The 22338-nt window shown below is 44.0% G+C and overlaps 1 protein-coding gene across 4 annotated transcripts in view; it reads right to left on the bottom strand.

Annotated features, from left to right (window-relative positions):
• The window catches only part of DCLK2 (doublecortin like kinase 2), a 142919-nt gene extending 121123 nt beyond the window's left edge, over positions 1 to 21796 (bottom strand). For 3 of the 4 annotated variants that reach the window (XM_081090949.1, XM_081090948.1, XM_081090946.1), the window contains exon 1: positions 20933 to 21646. In XM_081090949.1, the coding sequence (XP_080947075.1) occupies positions 20933 to 21353 (421 nt within the window). In that variant the 5' untranslated portion in view covers positions 21354 to 21646. Of the gene's footprint in view, positions 1 to 20932 lie in introns of all 4 variants that reach the window. The other variant, XM_081090947.1, reaches the window with a different exon arrangement.
• Between the last annotated feature and the right edge of the window lie 542 nt (positions 21797 to 22338).

Below are 22338 nucleotides of genomic sequence, written 5' to 3' on the forward strand. Positions count from 1 at the left end.
TGGCCAGATTATTATGAGCACCCCATCAGTACTTCGTTGGGCCACCTTTTGCCTTTAATACTGCGGTGATTCTTCTTGGCATTGACTCCACGAGATGTTGAAAGGTGATGCGGGGAATCTGACACCATGCCTGATGAATAGCACTGTCTAGTTCTGTGAGATTTGATGGTTGTGGAACCAGCTTCCTGATGGCTCTTTTAACTTCATCCCACAAATGCTCATTTGGATTGAGATCTGGTGATTGTGGGGGCCACCTAAGCAAGGTAAAGTCTCCCTCATGTTCTTGAAACCACTCCTGCACAATACAAGCACCGTGGCATGGCGCATTGTCTTGTTGGAAGAAGCCATCTTTGGGATACGCCATCAACACGATAGGATGAACTTGATCAGCAATGATACTTAGGTATGTTGTGCTATTCAGACGTTTATAATGATCTGGCCCTCTAGCAACTTCAGCATGAAATTATAGCTAATTTGCCTACGAACGTCAGGTGGTCATAATAATCTGGCCACTCAGAGTGTGTGTGTGTGTGTGTGTGTGTGTGTGTGTGTGTGTATCATATATGGATATAAAGAAAATCAAGCAGTCCAGAACTGATCTAACATTCATAGTTAGACTCAATGTGATTTCAAGCTGTTCTGACGCTCACAACCAGACCTACGTTCTCCCACGGGATCTAATCTCACAGAATAGCTATCTCAAACAAAGTCACTCTGAGACTATGATAAAGTGACACAAAAACTAGGCCGTTGTGCAATCCACACAATACCAAATATCCCCCTCTCACACTCAATGAATGACTACAACTTCTTTATCAATTACAGCTTTTTCCTCAATCTAGTTTGCTCTCCCTGTAAGATTTAATGAGATACCCAATTATAGAAATGCCCTTCCTTTTGACAGCACTCCCTACAGAATGAGTCCCTGCTTCCTTAGTTCCTCCCTGAAAGTATCCAACTGAAGCCCCAATTCTAAGACAGATTCAACACTCTTCCCGAGACACCCCATAATGTCACCTTATGCCTGTGCATCCTTGATGCAGTGGCTAATAAACCCAACCATAGTTGTGTTCTTGGTGGTCCTTGGCTGAAGAGAATTGAGATACACTCTCTTTGATACCAGTTCTTTGACCATAAGATGCTAAGAGGAAACCATTTTGAAAATTATGACATATGAATGCTATATACAAAGAGGATTTGCTTTCTGTACAGAAAGAGGGTGGAGAGAAGCATAAATAGGTTATACCACTTAATTGTTTTCAAGCATGGTATAAAACAAAGTCTTTCAATTTCCTTTTAAGAGTCTCTCCAGAGGCATGGTTATGGCTTCTTCCCATTGACATTTGTTCAAAGAATTTTTTATGACTTTATGTTTAGAAGGTTGACAAACTAAGTGTCCACAAGTGTGTAATATAACCTGGGTATTTCTTAACCATTAATTTTTATCCTAAACTTTTTATCCTCCTATTTAAGAGGCAAAAGGCTGTTAAAACCTAGGAACTTGCAAATTTCTTGTTCTCTGAAAACCTTCCCTACGAATATATTTCAGTCTGTGCCAATTTTTCCACCTCCTCTCCCTTTTCAGTAATAAGCATACCCTCTTCCTACTCATCGTTAAGTCCCTCTACCAGGACTTGGGTCCTTTTTTCAAGGGCATTCTTCTCTCCTCCGTTAAACTAGACAGTCCTCTCTACAATATTATTATATACAGTGTCTCTCACACACAGATCCTCCGCTCTCTTCATTTCTCATCTCACTCAACCTAATGGGCTTTTGGCTTCCATTCACTGCCAAGGTAAAAATACACTCCTTATTGGAACCATAAATGACCCTGAATAGCCAAAGTAATCTTAAGAAAGAGGAACAATGTCAGAGGTATACACACTATCTGATATCAAACTATACTGCAAGGCTATACTAATCAAAACAGCATGGTACTGGCATAAAAAACACAGACACACAGAACAATGGAACCAAATAGACAGCTCAGAAATAAACACAAGCCTATCTGGTCAATTAATCTATAACAAAGGGAATGGAATAAAGACAGTCTCTTCAATAAATGGTTCTGGGAAAACTGGATACATGCAAAAAAAATGAAGTTAGACAACTTCCTTACACCATATACAAGAATAAACTCAAAATGGGCTAAAGACTTAAATGCAAGGCCTGAAACCATAAAACTCCTAGAAGAAAAAAAAATAGACTGTAAAATATTTGACACTGCTCTTAGTAATATTTTTGGATATGTCTGCTTGGGCAAGAGAAACAAAAGAAAAAAGTAATCAAATTAGACGTCATCAAACTAAAAAGTTTCTGCACAGCAAAGGAAATCAACAAAACAAAAAAGCAACTTACTGAATGGGAGAAGATACCTGCTTATGGTATATCTCATATGGGGTTAATAACAGAATATATAAAGAACTCATACAACTTAACAGCAAAACCCCCAAACAATCCAACTTAAAAACGCGCAGAGGACCTCAATAGACATTTCTCCAAAGAGGACAAACAGATGGCCAATAGACATATGAAAAGATGCTCAACATAACAAATCAGAGAAATGCAAGTTAAAACTACAGTGATATATAACCGCACACCTGTCAGAATGGCAGGTCGCTCTGACCCCCCATCAATAAACCAACAAACAAGTGTTGGTGAGGACGTGGAGAAAACGGAACCCTTGTGCACTGTTGGTGGGACTGCAAATTGGTGCAGCCACTGTGGAGAATAGTATGTAGGTTCCTAAAAATGTTAAAAATAAAACTACCATGTGATCCAGCAATCCCACTTCTGTGTATTTATCTGAAGAAATCTGAAACACTAATTCAAAAAGATATATGCATCCCTATGTTCATTACAGCATTATTTCGAATAGCCAAGATATGGAAGCAACCTAAGTGATCATTGAAAGATGATTGCATTAATAAAGATCTCTCTCTCTCTCTCTCTCTCTCTCACACACACACACACACACACACACACACACACACACACACAGAAATATTACTTGGCCATAAAAGGAATGAAAATCTTGCCATTTGTGACAACATGGATGGACCTAGAGGGTATTACGCTAAGTGAAATAAGTCAGAAAAAAACAAACACCTAAAAAAACCCCACCATATGATTTCACTTACATGTGGAATCTAAAATACAAAATAAATGAACAAAACAGAAACAAATACAGAAACAGAGAACAAACTGATGATTGCCAAGTGGTAGAGGGGTTGTGGGGCTAGGACAGTGATGGTGAACCTTTTGAGCTCAGCGTGTCAGCATTTTGAAAAACCCTAACTTAACTCTGGTGCTGTGTCACATATAGAAATTTTTTGATCTTTGCAACCATAGTAAAACAAAGACTTATATTTTTGATATTTGTTTTATATATTTAAATGCCATTTAACAAAGAAAAATCAACCAAAAAAAATGAGTTCGCATGTCACCTCTGACACGCGTGTCATAGGTTCGCCATCACTGGGCTAGGAGAAAAAGGTGAAGGGATTAAGAAATACAAATCAGAAGTTACAAAATAGTCACGGGGAATATAGTAAATAGTGTTATAATAACTACGTATATTGCCAGGTGGGTACTAGACTTATGGGGGAAGGATGATCACTTTGTAAGTTAAATAAATGTTTAATCACTATGCTGTACCTAACACTAATATAATATTGAATGCCAACTGTAATTGAAAAAATAATTAAGCACTCCTCATCTGTTTTCCCTACTTCCTTACCCAGCATTTGCTATTAAGCTACTGCAGTGTCACTTCTGCTCCCTGCACTCCGCTGGCTGAAACACTGCTCACCCTGACCCCCAAATACTTCTTTCTAAACTGCTAAATGCCAAGCACATCTTTCTAATTTCACTTGATGTTTTCTGAGGGCACTGACACCACTCATGATTCTCTTCCTTCAGATCCTTTCTTCTTGGCTTCCATGATCTAACTTCTTTTGTTTTACCTCTTACCTTGGCCTGCTTTTCAGGATCCTTGCCTCTCACCTATCCAGGCATCCCTCACCCCCCTTATATTCTCCACCCTCTTTGCTTCAACCCCCAACTATACCCAGACGTCTCAAACAATGAGGACATCCCCAGTCTAGTCCTTTCTCTTGAGTTCAAAGTCACTTACAGAACATTTCTACAAAATATATGGATTTCACACATGCTACATGTCTAAAACTAACATCATGCCCCATCATTGCCATCCTGACCTCAAACTCTCTTCTTCCTGAATTTCACAACATATTGAATGAAATCACTATCTATATAGTTACATAAGCAAAAACCAAGACTCCTGCTTCTCCCCTCCCTTTCCCTACACGACTGTTCACTTTGGTCAAAGCACCTCTGGAATCCACCATCAACCCTGCCTTCTCTCATCCTTCCTGGATTAAACTCCGTGTATCAGGCCTCACCCCCTCATCTTCCACAGAGCTGCCACAGAAAGGTTTGTACAATGTGGATCTGATGTCTCCTGCCTGCTTCCTTGACTTGAGAACACAGGACAAAGTCCTCAGCACATCACACACTTCCAGCCTCATCTTCTGCCACTTTCTCACAGGTTCCCAAATTAGAACCACACCAGTGTATCTGCAATTTCCTTCCAATCTCATCATACCCTCTTAGTCTCCTTCCTCCTTACATACCTGAAACTAGTGGCCTGGTGCACAAAATTCATGCACATTAAAAGGGAATTAGAGGAAATATTTTAATATTGCTATTTGCCCTTTATAATAGAAGTGTCAGAGATGAAAGAAAATTAGTAAAATGTTTATGAAAATCTTCCTCCTGTCAGAGTCTGGGGCATGCCGTGGGACCCAGAGTCAAGTCCCCGCCCACCCATGTGCACCTCAAAATCGCACGAGACCCAGACCCGGTCGGCCCCACCCCAGTCAAGCCCTGTCAGGTGGGGGGCGCAGCCTCAGGTCCCCAGTCAAGCCCCACCGCATGGGGGGCGTGGCCTCAGGTCCCCCACCCCAGCCTGTAGCCATGCAGCCTCAGGTCCCTGCTGATCACTCGTTACGGCTCGTTATGGGAATCCCGCCTCCGCTGTGGGCACAGATATCTTGTGTTACGGGAACCCTGCCTCTGCTGTGGGCACAGCCATCTTGTGACGGCGTGATGGAGTGAGGGTCAATTTGTATGTCACCTCTTTATTATATAGGATTATTATACAGGATAACCTTCCTCCTCCTTTTACCTTACCTCTTTTTACAACCTGTCAAGATTTCTTGACACTGACAAGAAAGAAAAGCAGTAGAAACTTCACATACTGCTGGGAGGATTGACAACATACATAACATGGGACCCTGAAATCCACCCCAGGAAAGTACCGCAGAGAAATTAATGCACATGGGCACCAGAACATATATTATCTCTCTATATATACATACACATATGTGTATGCTCATAGAAGTATTGTTCAATAGCCAAAGATGAGAATCAATTCACATTATCCAACCTAGATTACAGTGTGGTCATAACAGTAATGCAAATGAACAAACAAGCTATGTGGAACAATAGTGAGCAAAAGATGACAAAGGACTATATGCAGTAGGAGTCAATTTCTGTAGAGTTCAAAACAGATACCAGTTCATGGTTTTGATTAGGATGTCTTCATTGTAGCAAAAATATAAAGAAAAGCAAGAGTCAGGCTGCTGTTCCCCTGAAAGAGTTATAACGGGAAAGAGACCAAGGGAGAGCGTCTCAGATACTGGCATACATGGCTGGTAATCATGGAGGTGTTCGCCTCATGGTAACTCAATAGGCTGTGCATGTACGTTTTATGAACTTTCTGTAGGTATCTAATCTAATAAGAGACAAATAGGGTAATTAACCATACCTCCGACACACTTCCCATTGGCTAATCAGCAGGCTATGCAAATTAACTGCCAACCAAGATGGTGGCCGGCAGCCAGGCAGCTAAAAGCGAACAGGAGGCTTGGTTGCCCTGGCGATGGAGGAAGCCAAGATTCCCCGCCTGCCGCCGCCAGGCTCTGAGCTGCACTCTAAGAAACAATGCTGCAATTATAGAAGCTAAAAAACCCCAGATACCTGCTTTCAGCAGCCGAGGCCTCAAGCTGGGGCCGGCTCTCAGCTCCAGTGACAGCCATAGAAGGTAAATAAATCCCAGAATTTAAAAAAATAAATAAATAAAGGAGAGTTTGGGAGCTTCAGTTACCCACCAGCCTGAAAACGGCCCTCAGCTCCTCACCCAGACTGGCCAGGCACCCCAGTGGGGACCCCCACCCTGAAGGGGGTGCGACCAGCTGCAAACAGCCATCATCCCCTCATCCAGGCTGGCCAGGCACTCAAACGGGACCCCCACCCTGATCCGGGACACCCTTCAGGGCAAACCAGCCAGCCCCCACCTGTGCACCAGGCCTCTATCCTATATAGTAAAAGGGTAAAATGCTCTCACATGGGGAGCTCTGCTCAGCCACAAGCCAGGCTGATGGCTGCCAGTACAGCGGTGGTGGTGGGAGCCTCTCCTGCCTCCTCAGCAGCGCTAAGGATGTCCAACTGCAGTTCAGGCCTGCTCCCCGCTGGCAAGTGGACGTCCCCCAAGGGCTGCCGGGCTGCCAGAGGGATGTCTGATTGACATCTTGAGCCCAATCCCCCGGGGAGCAGGCCTAAGCCAGCAAGTGGTCATCCCCTGAGGGATCCCAGACTGCAAGAGGGCACAGGCCGGGCTGAGGAACGCGCCCCCCCCCCCCCGCCCCAGTGCACTAATTTTTGTGCAGTGGGCCTCTAGTCTATATATATATATAAAAGCCTAAGTGACCGGAAGACCGGCCAGTAGCTATGACACACACTGACCACCAGGGGGCAGGTGCTCAATGCAGGAGCTGCCCCCTGGTGGTCAGTGCACTCCCACAGCAGGAACACTACTCAACTGACAGGCGGGTGCCAGACACCAGGCTCACACCTGGTGAGCACAGCCACGGCAGCACGAGCCTCTCCCATGGACATGCCCCCTGTGAGCTCGAGTGGTGGGCATAGCGCGCAGCCCGAGCTCGGGATCCTCACCAGCCGCTTGCCTATCGTGCACTACATTGTGCTGTGCTGTGCAGGATCAGCACAGACAGCAGGCTGGAGCCCGACGAGCTGGCCGGTAAGGCCAGGCTGGGGTGGTGCGGAGGTCCACTGATCCCCGCAGGCCAGGCCGAGGGACCCCACCAGTGCACGAATCTGTGCATCGGGCCTCTAGTATGTTTCATAATTTTAAAGGAAAAATTTTAAAATTACATCATTCTTGAGCACTCTTGTACTGTGAGTTCTCGGTTTTCAATGTTAGTTTCGCATAATCATTTATTCTTTTTTTTAATCCTCAACTGAGGATATGTTTTAATTGATTTTTTTTTTTTTTTTTTAGCAAGAGAAGGGGAAGAGATGGGGCGGGAGAAGGGGAGAGAGAGGGAGGGAGAGGGAGAGGGAGAGGGAGAGGGAGAGGGAGAGAGAGAGAGAGAGAGAGAGAGAGAGAGAGAGAGAGAGAGGAACATCGATGTGAGAGATTAAACATCAATGGGTTGCCTCTCATTTGTGCCCTGACCAGGGATCAAACCCACAACCTAGGTATGTGCCCTGAATGGGAATTGAACCCGCAACCTTTTGATGTACAGGAAAATGCTCCAACCAACTGAGCCTCCAAGCCAGGACTTAAAATCATTTATTCTTTATCTGTCTCTTCCAGAGGTTATGAATAGGGAGTTTTTAAAAATCAGGTGACTATGTTTTATAGGTACAGATGTCCAGGCCTCGCCACAGTTCAACTGAGCCAAAATCACTGACTGGAAAGCGGTACACTAAAACACAGAGGTACGGTTTTTAAATTTCACAGGTGAACGTGCAAACAATCCCTCATTGCAAACCATTGCCTAGAATAGCAGCTCCTTGAAAAAACTGTGCCTTTTTCATACCACCCACATCTAGCACAGCATCTGGAATGTAATAAGCACTCAAAACATGTTTGTCAAAGTAATGACAAAAATACCTATTTGCAAAACAAACTGATTTGCATTACTTTTCCACAGCATAGCTGTTTACACACGATGACCTGGGAGGTTCAGGATCAGGCTCCTAAAAGATGTCTTGCGTGGTCTGAGACAATTTTAGGTAATGCTAGTCCCACAAAAGGTGACCTAAGCCATACAGGAAAACAAGCAGGACATGAGGACTATCTAGTACCCACCAACATTCTTTTTTCACTCCAAAGCATCAAGAGTCCAGGGTACCTTTTTAGTCCAACAGATGTAATGTCTCTTTCAATTAATGAGATTATATATATATACATATATATGTACATATATATGAGATATATATAATATATGTATTATATATAGGTATGTGTTATATATACAGACATATAATACATAAGGTGTCCTCAAAAATGTATACACTTTGAATAATTAAAAAGGCAGTATTTATTAAAATACATTTCATTTTCAAAATTTAACCATCAGCCGTTCAAGTGTGTATATATTTGGGGGGGGGGGCACTCTATATATTCTCTATATCTATTTAATAGCTAAATCACAATAATCCCTTAACATTTAAAATGTCAAGTTACTGACAGAAATCACAAATAGCCACATGCAACCACATGCAGTTGGAAATTCAAAAACAGTATGTTTTAGCCTATTTTTCTAACAGTTACTGTCAAGTCTCTCATCCACCTCTATTAAAATATCTACATTAGCCCTAACCGGTTTGGCTCAGTGGATAGAGCGTCGGCCTGTGGACCAAAAGGTCCCGGGTTCGATTCCGGTCAAGGGCATGTACCTTGGTTGCGGGCACATCCCCAGTAGGAGGTGTGCAGGAGGCAGCTGATCGATGTTTCTCTCTCATCGATGTTTCTAACTCTCTATCCCTCTCCCTTCCTCTTTGTAAAAAATCAACAAAATATATTTTTAAAAAAATATCTACATTAACTGTCTAACACCACTAGTAGTTTATAATTATAAACTATTTTGACATTCATGGCAGAAAAGTAGTTACGCAAAATTTGGACACTGAAACTATACTTAACTCTGGCAGTGACAGCAAGCACTGAACTTTGATGAAAAGGAAAACTTGTTTATGAGAGTATGGTACAAGGACTCTCAAGCTTAGAGAAACCCCCATCCAAAGATTTAAATATGTTAACATAGAAAAGGAAAGACAAAAAGACACTTCACATCTAGTGTCAGAAAAAAATGAAATTTTTTTCTAACTTCCAAAATGAAAAAAATTACTTCCAGAGGAATGTAACCAAGGAAAATAAAGCTGGATGTGTTGCATCTACAAGGAAGTTTGATGTCCTTCATCAGTACAGCATCTGGGAGATTTTCCTACAGGTAAATTATAATGTGTGTATCTCCATTTAAAGTACATCAGAGAGAAGCCCCTACACCCAGCTGGTTAAGAAAAACACAGGGTGCGGAAAAAGTCTGATTTATTACTCTGTGTAAACAACTTAAGTTTACTGCCTGAACTGTACAGTGCCCAGAATTTAAACTCATGGGGATCATTAGAGTAACACAGAGTTCATCTCTCTGGCCAGGAGGCTGTTTCCACTCTTCACTCATTTGCTGTGTCTCTGATCCAATGCTGTCACATTCACAAAATGAATATAATAGCCTTTCCTGCAGGGTAGAACTAAGGGCACAAAATAAGATCTTTCACCCCTAAGACCAATGCTCTTTCAACACATCTGATGGCAAGTGGCCAAAAGTTGTCTCCCAAAGTCACATCCAAATTCACCATCTGTACCATCTACTGAGAAAGGGGCACAAAAGCTACATCTGAGTATCTACAAAGAAGTATGTCCACAAATCCATTTTTCACCATTGAAATTTATGAGGAGTTTAAGATTTTTAAAAAATATGTAAAAGGAAAACAAAAATTCTACTCATTAACCAAAAAGCCTTCAAGCTTGCTCACTGAAAAAGTACTAATTGTATCTAATCTCCTGGTAGGATGAAAACTACAGACCTGCTCCTCATATCTGAGCCAGCTGGATGCCACAATCTGCAAAAGCTCACCGGAGCGATTTTAACTCTGTGCTTATCCTATGTAATAAAAGCCTAGGTGGGGTCACGTGTGATGTCATCACAAGATGACTGTCACAAGATGCCACCACAAGATGGCTGGAAGGGGAGGGCAGTTGTGGGTGATCTGGCTGGCAGGGGAGGGCAGTTGGGGGCAACCAGGCCTGCAGGGGAGGGCAGTTGGGGGCAACCAGGCCTGCAGGGGAGCAGTTAGGCATCAATCAGGCCAACAGGGGAGTGGTTAGGAGGCAATCAGGCAAGCAGTTAGGAGCCAGCAGTTCCAGATTGTGAGACGGATGTCCGACAGGGATCAGGCCTAAACAGGCAGTCAGACAACCCTCAATGGGTCCCAGATTGGAGAGGGTGCAGGCAGGCTGAGGTACACCCCACCGCCACCCCCATGCACAAATTTCGTGCACTGGGCCTCTAGTTTTGATGATAAGATTTAAAATTTTTATATCACCCAATTCTGGAACATCTGACCAACTGCTTCTGAACCAAGGACAGCCAGGCCACTCTGTCCACAGCCTCACCTCTTTTGGCATCAAGTGTTGTAACTCTGCTGTCAGTTAAGGAGGAAAAGTAGACTTAAGGAAAAGATGTGCACAGCAAGTTAAGGCCAGAGGACATAGTTTTACTCTGCAGGAATGAAGGCTCATTAGCAGCGCAAAACTGACTCATCACTCAGCCATCTGAACTCAGCATTCAGCACCATGGTCACACTGGGAACAACAATTTAATTTGAGCAAGTAGTATCTGTAGCTTTATGTTGCTATTTTGCATTTTTATTGTGAATACCAATACAGTTTTATTGGTATTTCCATTATCAATTTGTTTGGGGTGTATTGGTGTATAAGACCTATATGCATAAGTACACACCTACCTTTATATTTATAAATATTTAAGTAACAATTTAATTAAAGTAATGAAGGCAATAATGGGCTTCTGCAATTTGGCTGTTAGCTTTTTACAGTTTTCATTTTTAAGTATCCCAAACGTTGCTAAAATTTGAGAAACACTGCAATCATAAGGATATTGAGAAAGAAAAAGAGAGAAAGAGAGAGTGAGTGTGTGTGAGAGAGAGAGAGAGAGAGAGAGAGAGAGAGAGACCTTCAGATCAAAATGTGTCCCTCTAATAATATTTACAAATAAACTGTGGTATAAGGGATATAGGGTCAGTCCTTCAATTGCTCATAATCCAAGTGGAGGTAAAAGTTTCCTGGACAGAGTCTCCCCAACTTCTGGAGTTCTTTGTTAACACCGTTCCCCTTCATCCCTGAAACCTCACTGTGAGATCTAAGAGGAAGGCCTGGCCCCAGTTTTAAGTCAGTGACTGATGGTGAGGATGGCTTGCAAAGCTTCAGCGCAAGTGATGAAGGACTCAGAAATCAGATGTGTGTCCAGAAAAGAGGTGTTTAGTGGGTAGGAGGGAAGGGGAAATGGTGGAGGAAAGCATGAGCACTGTTTCAAAATGCCTGAAGGGCTGCCTTGCAGAAGCATGATGAGCCTTATGGAGATCCAAATGGTGGCTCTAGAATTACTGGGGGGCGGGGGTACGGGGAGGGGAAGCAGAGTTACAAGGACACAAATTTTGTTTTAAGATGCCGAAGACCAATACTATTTTTCAAAGAGCCACTGCCCTCTAGGACTCTCTGCTCAGTGCTTTATTGTAAGATTCATGTGGAATCTTCAGGCTATTGGCCTTGACCACTAACCTAACAAGAGATGAGTTTACATTGGGCTATTTCTCAAGTTCTTTCTTGCACAGAGGCTTGATGAACATGAGTATAACTGCTGGGGTCCAACCCCAGCAGGTCCAGGGGTCCCCAAAGGTGTGGACGGAGTCGGCGAAGAAGGAATGACACAGAGGCAGCGTTCAGTTGATCAGCATGGTTGGGTTCTCTTGCCTGGTTCTATTGCCAGGTTCTGTAGCCATGTTCCCTCGCTAGGTTTTGTCCAGCCAGGTTCGGTCACCAGGTTCTAGTCAGGTTCTCTTGCCATGTTCTATCCAGGTTCTGTAGCCAGGTTCTGTCTCTAGGTTCTTCAGCCAGGTTCTCTCGCTAGGTTCTGTGTCTAGGTTCTGTGGCCAGTTTCTGTCCAGGATCTTTTGCCATGTTCTCTCCAGCGAAGTTCTTCTGTGTCTAGGTTCTGTGTAGGTTCTGTGTCTAGGTTCTGTCTAGGTTCTGTGTAGGTTCTGTGTAGGTTCTGTGTAGGTTCTGTGTAGGTTCTGTGTCTAGGTTCTGTCTAGGTTCTGTGTAGGTTCTGTGTAGGTTCTGTGTAGGTTCTGTGTAGGTTCTGTGTAGGTTCCTGTGTCTAGGTTCTGTGTATTGTTGTCTTGTTACATCTGTATTTATACCAGTTGATTCCAATCCTATCAATCTCTATTCCAAAGGTTAGAGCGTTTCTTATCTCCATTCCAGGGAGTAAAGATTATGTAGCTTAAGCATGATTGTTCGTAGTTAAAGTGATTAACTACCTGCCTGGCACTTAGTTAATGGGTTTTATTCCCTCCCTAACTTCAGGGGAAAATCCCTACCTGGGGAAACAACCTTTCTCGGAGAGGTGACCTTGGTTAAAACACATAGTGCCAAGAAGGTGAGCAAACATATTAAGAACAGTATGCCATATATGCCAGGTCCCTTGAAACAGCAAGGATGGACCGGCTCCCGGCATATAACCAGTAGTAAGTTTCCAACACTCCTTTTTTATTTTCTTGATTTTTTAGCAGATGAGGCAAAATACTGTGATGTAAAAAGGCCAAGATGATGAGCAAGGGTATTGGGAAAGGGCACACCAATCATTGCCTTTAAGAAATAAAGATCATGAATATCAGCACCAGGCTCAGAGTAAGCGCTCAATAAAGGCTCAGTGTTGTTTTTTCCTAAAGAAAAATTTAAAAATAGTCTGAAGTTTGCAAAACATACATAGTGAAGGAAGAGATAAATCAATGACCATACTTTAAAACGCCCACTAGGATATATTTTGGTTGCAGGTAATTATAATTTAATCAACATATAAACAAAAGGTAATATAGTAGGTCATAATTATAGATGATTGTAGCCACTTTGTTTAAGATGTTAGTAAATGTTATAGTATAATCAAAAGGACTTAAGTTGATCTCACAAACCACTATTTTCCCATACCTTTGGTCTATAAAGCAGCAGCTTCTGACAAATTACATAATCTAACTAGTTGACTGATTTAATTTAGGCTGCAGAAGATGTGGAAAACAGAATAAAACACTGGATTATAGTAAAAATTAAAGCATGTTTTAAAGGATGAAAATTCTAGCCTTAAAATATTGGAACTTAAAAGGTACCTGACTGTATTAAAACTATACATGAAATAAATTTACTAAGAACAATGCTTAAGAATAAATGCAAAATATGAACAAAACTAAATATAAGCTATGTCAGAGAACTAACTCAAAGTAGACACTGAAAAATGTAGGGGCCTAGAATAATCCTGGGATTTAAATACACACACAAGTAATAAAAGTACGAGAATGTGCTTATGACAGATGTCTAAAGAGAAAAATCAAGTCAGGCATCTTAGAAGTAGTGAAAATTATACATTATTAAAATAGATTGCATTATTATTCTTGAACAAAAACATATTTATAAACCAAAATATGAAATGGCAACAAATACTTCATTTTCACATGAACTTATTCTACTTCTGCAAATCTAGCTAACTGTCCAGCTAGCTGTCTTAACTGGAAAGATTTCTGAAATACCTATATCCACCTATTCCCACTATTTAAAATATCTTATTAGTACATATGGCACAAAAGTAACATTAATTATCAAACATCATGTGCCAGAAGTATGTGTTGCATGGGATAAAGAAATCAATGAGCCTGCACTGGGTTTGCAACTTTTCCTTTCCTCAGAGCATTCTATGAAGAAGACTCTTTTATAAGTTATTGGGAGGTTTCTAAGAACTTTAGCTAAACCTGGGTAACCACATCTGATCAAAAGACCTGGCCAACTTTTATTTATTTTTATTATTTTAAAATCTCTTTAATTTTTAGAGAGAAAGGACAAGAGAGGGATAGAGAGAGAGAAACATCAATGATGAAAGAGATACATTGATTAGCTGCCTCCAGCACACCCCCGATGAGGATTGAGCCCACAACGTGGGCATGTGTCCTGGCCAGGAATGGAACCCAGGACCTCTTGATTTATGGGTCGATGCTCAACCACTAAGCCACACCAGCCGGGCGACCTGGCCAACTTTTAAAGAGGTACATGGAGCCAGACAGAGCCAGAAGAATTTCCCAAGATCACTGAACTTCAAAGGACAAAGGGGCTTTAGCAATTACCTAACGCACCTTTCATTTACTGGATGAGAAAATGGAGGCCAAGCAAGGGAACCCTGCAGAACCTGCATGCAGAGACACTGCCTGGCAGGTGTACGGAATGGTGTGTTTTATTCCAGGAACCATACAGGAGGCATCCTAACAGTTATGTGTATGCTTACAGTGACGGAGGCACTACGGCGATCTTAAATTCCCAGCTCCAAATGATTAACATTGGGCTGCACAGTGATGGAGGTTTGGACTGCTCATCTATTATGACCTATGCCAACCTGAGGGGTCGAAATGGACCCTATTTCCCCACAGGTGGTAGAACACAGCAGAAGTTCAAAAGCCAGGGAGAAAGGCCTCAACTTCCAGCCCCACCGCTTAGGATTAGCGCAGGGGGGGCAATTTCCTTATCCTCTCTGAGCCTCAGCTTCCTCATCTGTAAAACAGGGAAGACATCGCTGCCATTTTTCACAAGATATTACAAGGTTAAATGTGAGGAAACACGTCAAGTCCCTCACACCGTGACTGCATATAAAACATCTAATACATAGCAGTAATGCCAAGAAGAAAAAGAATCTCTAATCCTTAGGGTAGTTGTTTATTTCATCAGAAGAGATAAAAACAGAAGTGGGAGCATGAGCAGGTGGGGTGAAGAGAAAGAGAACTAGCTACGGGGTACAGACCTACAGCAACTCTCCTGGTCCTACCAGCAATGAAGCAAGCAGTTTGGCCACCATTGCCCAAGGGAATTTCCCCTCACAGGACCATAAAATATCCATTTCTATATTTTAAAGCCCCGTAACATATTTATCTCTTCTTATAACTCTAGAGCAGGGGTCCTCAAACTGCGGCCCGCCGAAAACATTTATCCTGCCTGCCGGGTGTTTTTGCCACCGCATGTGCATAGGAATTTATTCATAGTGTTTTTTTTAAACTATAGTCCAGCCCTCCAACGGTCTGAGGGACAGTGAACTGGCCCCCTGTTTAAAAAGTTTGAGGACCCCTGCTCTAGAGTATCATTATGGCATACTCTAATCATATAAATGCTCTCCCAAATATTCCCTTTCTTTCCCCAACCCTTTAGAATTCTTTATTCTCCAAATTAAAATTTCTTTTCCCATTATCTCTGGGAAGAGTTTATTTGCTACTGTATTATTGCACATCTGAATTCCCCTGTTTTAAGTAAATGAGATGAAAAGAAGAATCAAATTTATAGAAGCAGGTTTTAGGCAAGAGGCATTCTCCCCGTAATTAGGACTGAGCACATCACCTTTGATTTAACTGAAATGTAATCCAATTTCTCAAAATACCTATTTCCACATTTATATAGGAACAACCCTATTCAAATTTAATTCATAGAAAACTTCCCTTGACAGCCAGGGGAAATAAGATCATTTTCTGGACTATTTATTTGAAGTAAAATTTATTACTTATTTCTAAGTAATTATTTATTTAGAAATAAAGTAATTTTCTGGGCTATTTATTCAATGAATTTATTGCATGTCCAAGATCCCTGACCTCATGATGCTCTCAATCTAATGCAAAAGACAGACCAATAAACCACTAACTGGAAAGATAAGTGGTATAATAGAGGCAAAGAAAAATGCTGTAAGGAGAGGGAAGAGTTATAAGCTTGACCTCAGGCCTTGGCTCCAACATCTGTTCCCCTGGGAAACTTTTTTCATCATCCTGGCCAATGCTGCACTTTCGCTGGAAAGTGTGTGTGTGTGTGTGTGTGTGTGTGTGTGTGTGTGTGTGTACACGCATGTTTGCTATCTCTTTCCCTCTAACTGTGAACATCTTGAGGAAAGAAACTGTACCCCCAGCACCTGAAACAACAAAAATATGCTCTTTATCAACAACTATTTGAGAACAATGTCCCCGAGGTGTGGGAAGAGATTCCCAGAGAGGTGATATGTGAAGCAGGTCTTAAAGAATCTCATAGTCTGCCAGGCAGAGAAGGCTTTGCAGACCTAAGATTCAATGTTCAACTGCCATGTCCAATCATCATATATGCCTTTAATGCATACAGCTTTTGGCTTATTTTTGCAAATGTATCTTATAACTCACAGTGAGGAAAGAATGTAATCCCATAACAAGTTCCAAGAGCTAAGTTTCTATTATTACTATAAAAATCTACCATTCAAGGGGGGAAAATCCTACAATATGGGTTCTTAGAGACTTATTTTTACTTAAAACTCTCTCAGTAACTATACTTTAGTTTAACACCTTCAAAGAAATTGACCAAGCCCAGCAGATCAATAAACTAAATTTAGTAAGAAAACCTCAGAAACTTAAGTACTTAATTGCTTTAGAACTTTACTTTTCTTAAATTCAAATTAATTCATGTGAATTTTCAAGTTAACTTGAAGAATGGAAGTATCACTTACCAAAATCATAAAAATTGCCTTGGCTGGGTGGCTCAGTTGGTTGGAGCATCGTCCCATACACCAAAAGGTTGCGGTTCAGTTCCCAGTCAGAGGTGCATGCAGGAGGCAATCAATGCCTCTCTCTCTCTCTCTCTCTCTCTCTCTCTCTCTCTCTCTCTCTCAAATTAATAAAAACATGCTCAGTAGGAATTATTAAAAAAAAAGAAATCACAAAATTCTCTCACATGCCAAAAAATTCAATCAGCTTATTTACTACTGACTGAGGGGTAATAGGCCGAGATAACACAAAACGACATTTTACATTTGGAATGGGAAAGGCAGAGACTGGTGGCTATTAATTATTTTGGCTCCTGGCAAACACTTCACCAGAGCTACACACCCACTCCCTGCTTGAGAGGAGGACAGCTAGACAGCTACAGCCTAGTCAGTATTCTGGAAGGTTCTGAGTAGGGAAAGGCAGCCCTGGCCCTCATATACTCAGTAAGTAGCCACAGAGGTAGAGAAAGAGCGTGTCCTTTTAGTCCTGAAGAAACCTGACTTGGAGAGGGGATCTGCCAAACTTTCAACCTTTCCTTGAACAGAAAAGGATGCTGAGGCCCAGGGAACTAGGTGAGTTTCTCTCAAATCCACAATCAGCAGAACCCAGGGATCTTCACTTGGTCAGCCACCATTTCTACTATCCTTGGCCACCTCTCGTTAGGACATCAACATTTTACAAATACAGCCAAAATGTTCAGTAGGTGAGAACACTCATGGAACAGAGCTGACACTTGGAGTTCTGACTCTTAATCTGGAACATGAGAACTTAAGAGTGAGTCATCAGGACAGCTTCAGTTATGTATCAGAGATGATACAAACTCGGCTGGCTCACAGCTTCACCCAACTCAGTCTCATTTTCCCCAATATTGATGGTTATGACAAACAGTCCTCCTCTGAGAGAAGGTTTTAAAGAATAAACAGGACTACCGAGATACCCAGCACCAACCAGTGAAATTAAGCTAGCAAGGTGAGGTACACCCATAGGCCTAGCGTAGCCTGCTGGCCAAGTGTAGCACAGGAGTGCCAGCCTACACCAGCACACTGTTTTTAGTTGCCAGAGACTCTCAACGTCAAGGGCAGAAAAAAAATCTGGGCTATCCAAATTTCTTTTGTTATCTGAGTTCAATGTGATTGGGGTTCTGAATGAGTGTTCGTGCCATGGGCAGTCTTGAGCCATCACTTTCTCTATTCGTCACTGAAAATATTTTAGGAAAAACAATGTTTCCTAAACTACAAACTTCATGGGATAGAAGAGGCAGAGAGGAAGAGAGTCAACCATAATGGTGTAAAAATAATATTAGAGAATCTTGTAGTCAATTTTGACAGCATGGGCAATATTTACAGACCTATTTTTACTGATCAAATAAAAACTATTAAGTTCTTCTGTGTGATAAATCTGAACACTGGAGCACACAATTTTAATTAAAAGTTAAACTATTTAAATTCTCTAATAATTGATATTAGAGCATAGATTTTTTTTTTTTTTTTTTTTCTTAAAATCTCTCTTGCAACAGGGTACTCCACTCAATACTGGAATATTCAAGACTTAGACAAAGATCCATTGTCAGAGAGAATGCCTCTATGACAAAAGAAGTGCACAAATTTTCTTCTTTTGCAGTAACTGAATACTGCTGGAAACAAGCGGTCAATTGGCTAGACTAGGAAAACATTTCTGTTGTGCAAATATTTGTTGCATCATTATTTATCATATGATGGTATAATTTGGACTCTATGGGTCTCATCCTCATGGGAAGAAAATGCTCCAACCCTTCCATGTACAGCTGAAACTACAGTTTGAGAATTAGACTCAGTGGACCACGTACTGCCTAGGCAATGACAAACTCAGTGTACAATATATGTTCTCATTAATTAATGTGCATAATGGTTATCTTGACCAAATTCCCCTTATGATGATATTCATCTTTGGAGTACATTAATTTCATGTAGCAAATGTACAGTTAAAATTACTTCAGAGGAAGGTACTAAAATCTTCAGACCACCCTAGGCACAGTATCCCAAGGGCATGCCAGTAATGGGTGTTTAATCCATAGGCATTGCCTTGACCTTTCCATGGGGCTGTTACTCCAGTGTTGGGCCAGTCAGTCAATCAGTTACTCAGTTTTGAAATATCTAGACCAGGGGTGGGCAAACTTTTTGACTCGAGGGCCACAATGGGTTCTTAAACTGGACCGGAGGGCCGGAACAAAAGCATGGATGGAGTGTTTGTGTGAACTAATATAAATTCAAAGTAAACATCATTACATAAAAGGGTACGGTCTTTTTTTTTTTTTTAGTTTTATTCATTTCAAATGGGCCGGATCCGGCCTGCGGGCAGTAGTCTGCCCACGGCTGATCCAGACAAATGTTGTTCTTACGTTTCTAAAACCATAAAGATACGGAGTGATAAAAGCCTGTTTAACAGTGTATCTTTATTTTACATCTACTTCTCCAGTTGGCATCACCTCCTCAAGTAGCCTTTAAAACCAAAACACACAACTGACCAAGAGAATGTGTGAAGTTGCTAACACACACATAGGCTGAAGAGACCACTTAAGTTTGGCTGGGTCCTCATCTAGCCAGACAAGGGAAAACTTCTGGCAACAGTGATCAAATAGAGAAACTCAACCACTTCCAGGACTCCTCAGTGTGGCCACATCAGTGTATGAGAGGTGAACTGTAGAAGAAAGAGCATCTACTGCAGGGATTGTGGGACAAGTCATGTTACTTTACTCATGTGTATGTGTAAAATGGGCACAGTGCCTTCAGAACATAATATAAGAACAGGATGAAATGATATAAGAAAAACAGTTGGCTCAAAGTTTAATTTCCTCTCCCTGCCAAGCAAATGTGCCATTTGCATGAAGAAAGATGCATGAGGGCAGACTGTACGTAAACATGCAGGCAGCAAATACGTGGGTTCCGTCTGATCTCTACAGGTGATATTTAGATCTGGCATGCCTTGTTTTATTGGCATTTCATTTTATTGTGCTTCACAGGTGTTGTGTTTCTTTACAAATTGAAGGCAGGACCCTCCACCAGCAAAAAGATTACAACTCACTTTACTGTACTCCTGGCTTTATTGTGGTGGCCTGGTACCGAACCTGCAATGTCTCCTAGGTATGCCTGTACTTACTTAGTAATGCTTTTTTTTTTCTTTAAAAGAAGAGTAAGTATTGCAGGAATTCAAGGATGACACAACATACAACCAATCAGTCCCTTTGAGTGAAGCATGGTTGACACTTGAGTGAAGCAGTTGCCAAGCAACTGCTGATTCCAATGGCCTGTAACCATCATCCTAACTACTACTAGCTAATTTCAATAGAAGAGAGGGCAAGAGAGATTGACCTTGATTCACCTCATTACCAACCAAATGTAGAAAACCCTTTAGAACAGTGGTTTCAACCTTAGCTGAACATTCGAATCACCTGTGGAGCTTTTACAACTCGGGATGCCCAGGCCACACCCCAAACCAATTACATCCTAACCTGGAAGGGGTTGGGGGGAGGGGGGAAGGGGGGTTAGGCACCTATATTTTTTAAAATCTCCAGTGACCCAAGATGCAGCCAAGGTTAAGAACAATTGCCTAGGATCACCCCTCCTGAGCTCATATAACTTCTGCTGGGAGTCCAACCAGGAAAGCCAACCTAGAGCTTTTCACAACACAACCTTCTGAATAGAGCAGATACAAAAGGGTCCCTCCCACAGGCTGGCACCACAGGTGTCTCCACTGAGGTCCACACACAGGGGGCTGAGCAAACAGCTTATTAGCTAAAGGGTTACCCAGATCCTCACTGGGGAGCCACCTTTTCAAATAGTTTGCAATTAAAAAACAAGTTCGCCAATTTTAAGAGATGTCACCGAAGTCCAAAGCCCTTTAGGATGTTTTCTTTGTTTTGTTCTTTTTTTTTAATATATAAGGCAAATCTCTTCGGAAGGACAATCAGAGGATAGCGCGCTCCACACACAGCTTAAGGAAAAGCAGAGATAACGTACAATTCCCGTGGCCCAGAAGACACCCCGTAGGCTCCCTCCCCCCCCCCATCCCCCATCCCCCATCCCCCACCCCCGCGTGGGGTAAGGGTGTGTGCGCGCGCGCGCGCGGGCCCGCGATCACTGCACCTGCTGGGGCGCACCTGCTGCGCTGGGCCCTCCCCTCCTACCTTCCAGCAGCTCGTCCAGGCTGGTGACCTTCCTGCTGCCGTCGATGGTGTAGATGGTGCGGACGCCCTGGGGCAGGTTCACGTTGTCTGACAGGGAGCGGGTGAGCTCCATGAGCAGAGCATCGAAAGACCGGAAGCGGTCGCTGGAGATGGCAAACACCAGGCCCTTGAAGTAGCGGTCCCCATTCCGGTAGAAGCGCGCCTTCTTGGCCTTCTTCTCGGAGCTCAGGGCCTGCAGGGTCCGCGTGCGGTAGAAGCTGCAGTGGGCACTGTGCGCCGGGCTGGGGATGAGCCCGTTCCCCTTGGGGCCCGAGCTGCTGCTGCCCCCGGACGAGCTGGGCGCCCCTCTCCGCGACCCGGGCCGCGGCCTTTTGTCCCGTTCCTCAAAGTGCTCCAGCTCAATGCTCCTGGTGCTGGCCATCGCGGCGGCTCCGAGGGCTCCACGCAAACAAACGTCCCAGCCAAAGCCTGCAGGTAGCCCAGCGCCCACGCGAGAACCAACTCCGAAACGCCTGGCCGCGAGGGGCCTTTATAGCGCCGGGACACCTGGCTCTGGCATCCCGCCCTCTCCTCGCAGGTGGAGCCGCGGAGCCGCGGAGGCGCCGGCCCTCCCGCGTCCTCCTATAAGCGGCCGCAGCGTCCAGCAGCCGGGCTCATTGTCCAGCGCGGCTAGCTCGGTCCCTCCCGCCCGCCGGGGAGCCCCACGCCCCCACCAAGCGCCTCCTCTACCCAGCCCCGCCTCACAACTCCCGCTGGGGAGCCGGCCGAGAGCCGCACAGGCGGGCCGCCCCAGGCTCGCCCCGGGCCCGCGGGCGCACACAAAGCTCGGGCGCCCGGTGCGGCTCGCATCCGCCGGCTGCTGCCCGGAGCGCTGCGGGGAAGGAAGGAAGCGGAGGGGGAGGGGGAGGGGCTGGGAGCGTGGGAGCGGCGCCGCGGGCCCGTGGGGGCGGTGAGCCCTGCCCGGCCCGCCCACGCGCCCGGCCCCGGGCGCCGAAGTGGAGCCGCGGCCGCGCGGGTCCCCTGGCCCAGCGGGAGGGTCGGCGCGCGCTGGCTGCGCCGTGAGGGCCTGGCGGGCGCCTTCCTCCCCCTGAGCCCGGCCCTAGCGGGAAATAAAGCAGCCCGCCGTCCCTGCCGCAGGCCGGCCCTGCCCACCGGCGAGCATCCGCGCGCGGCCCCACCAAGCCACCGGCGCGGCCCGCTGTCAGGGCCGGCGGAGCTTTCGGCCCCCAAGGGTTGCCAAAACCCCGGAGGGGGGTGCGAGGCGAGAGGAGGGGGCCGGACCGGTCGCTGCGGAGGGGCTGCAGTGCGCGAGGAGCGGCTCCCCCTGGGTCCTAGGCAGCCCGGTTCCTCTGACAGCTACAAGCCCGCGCGCACACGCGCCAATGGGCGCAGCCGCGGCATGCGCT

Source organism: Myotis nattereri (genome assembly GCF_964212035.1).
Source record: "Myotis nattereri genome assembly, chromosome: 5".
Classification (NCBI taxonomy): domain Eukaryota; kingdom Metazoa; phylum Chordata; class Mammalia; order Chiroptera; family Vespertilionidae; genus Myotis; species Myotis nattereri.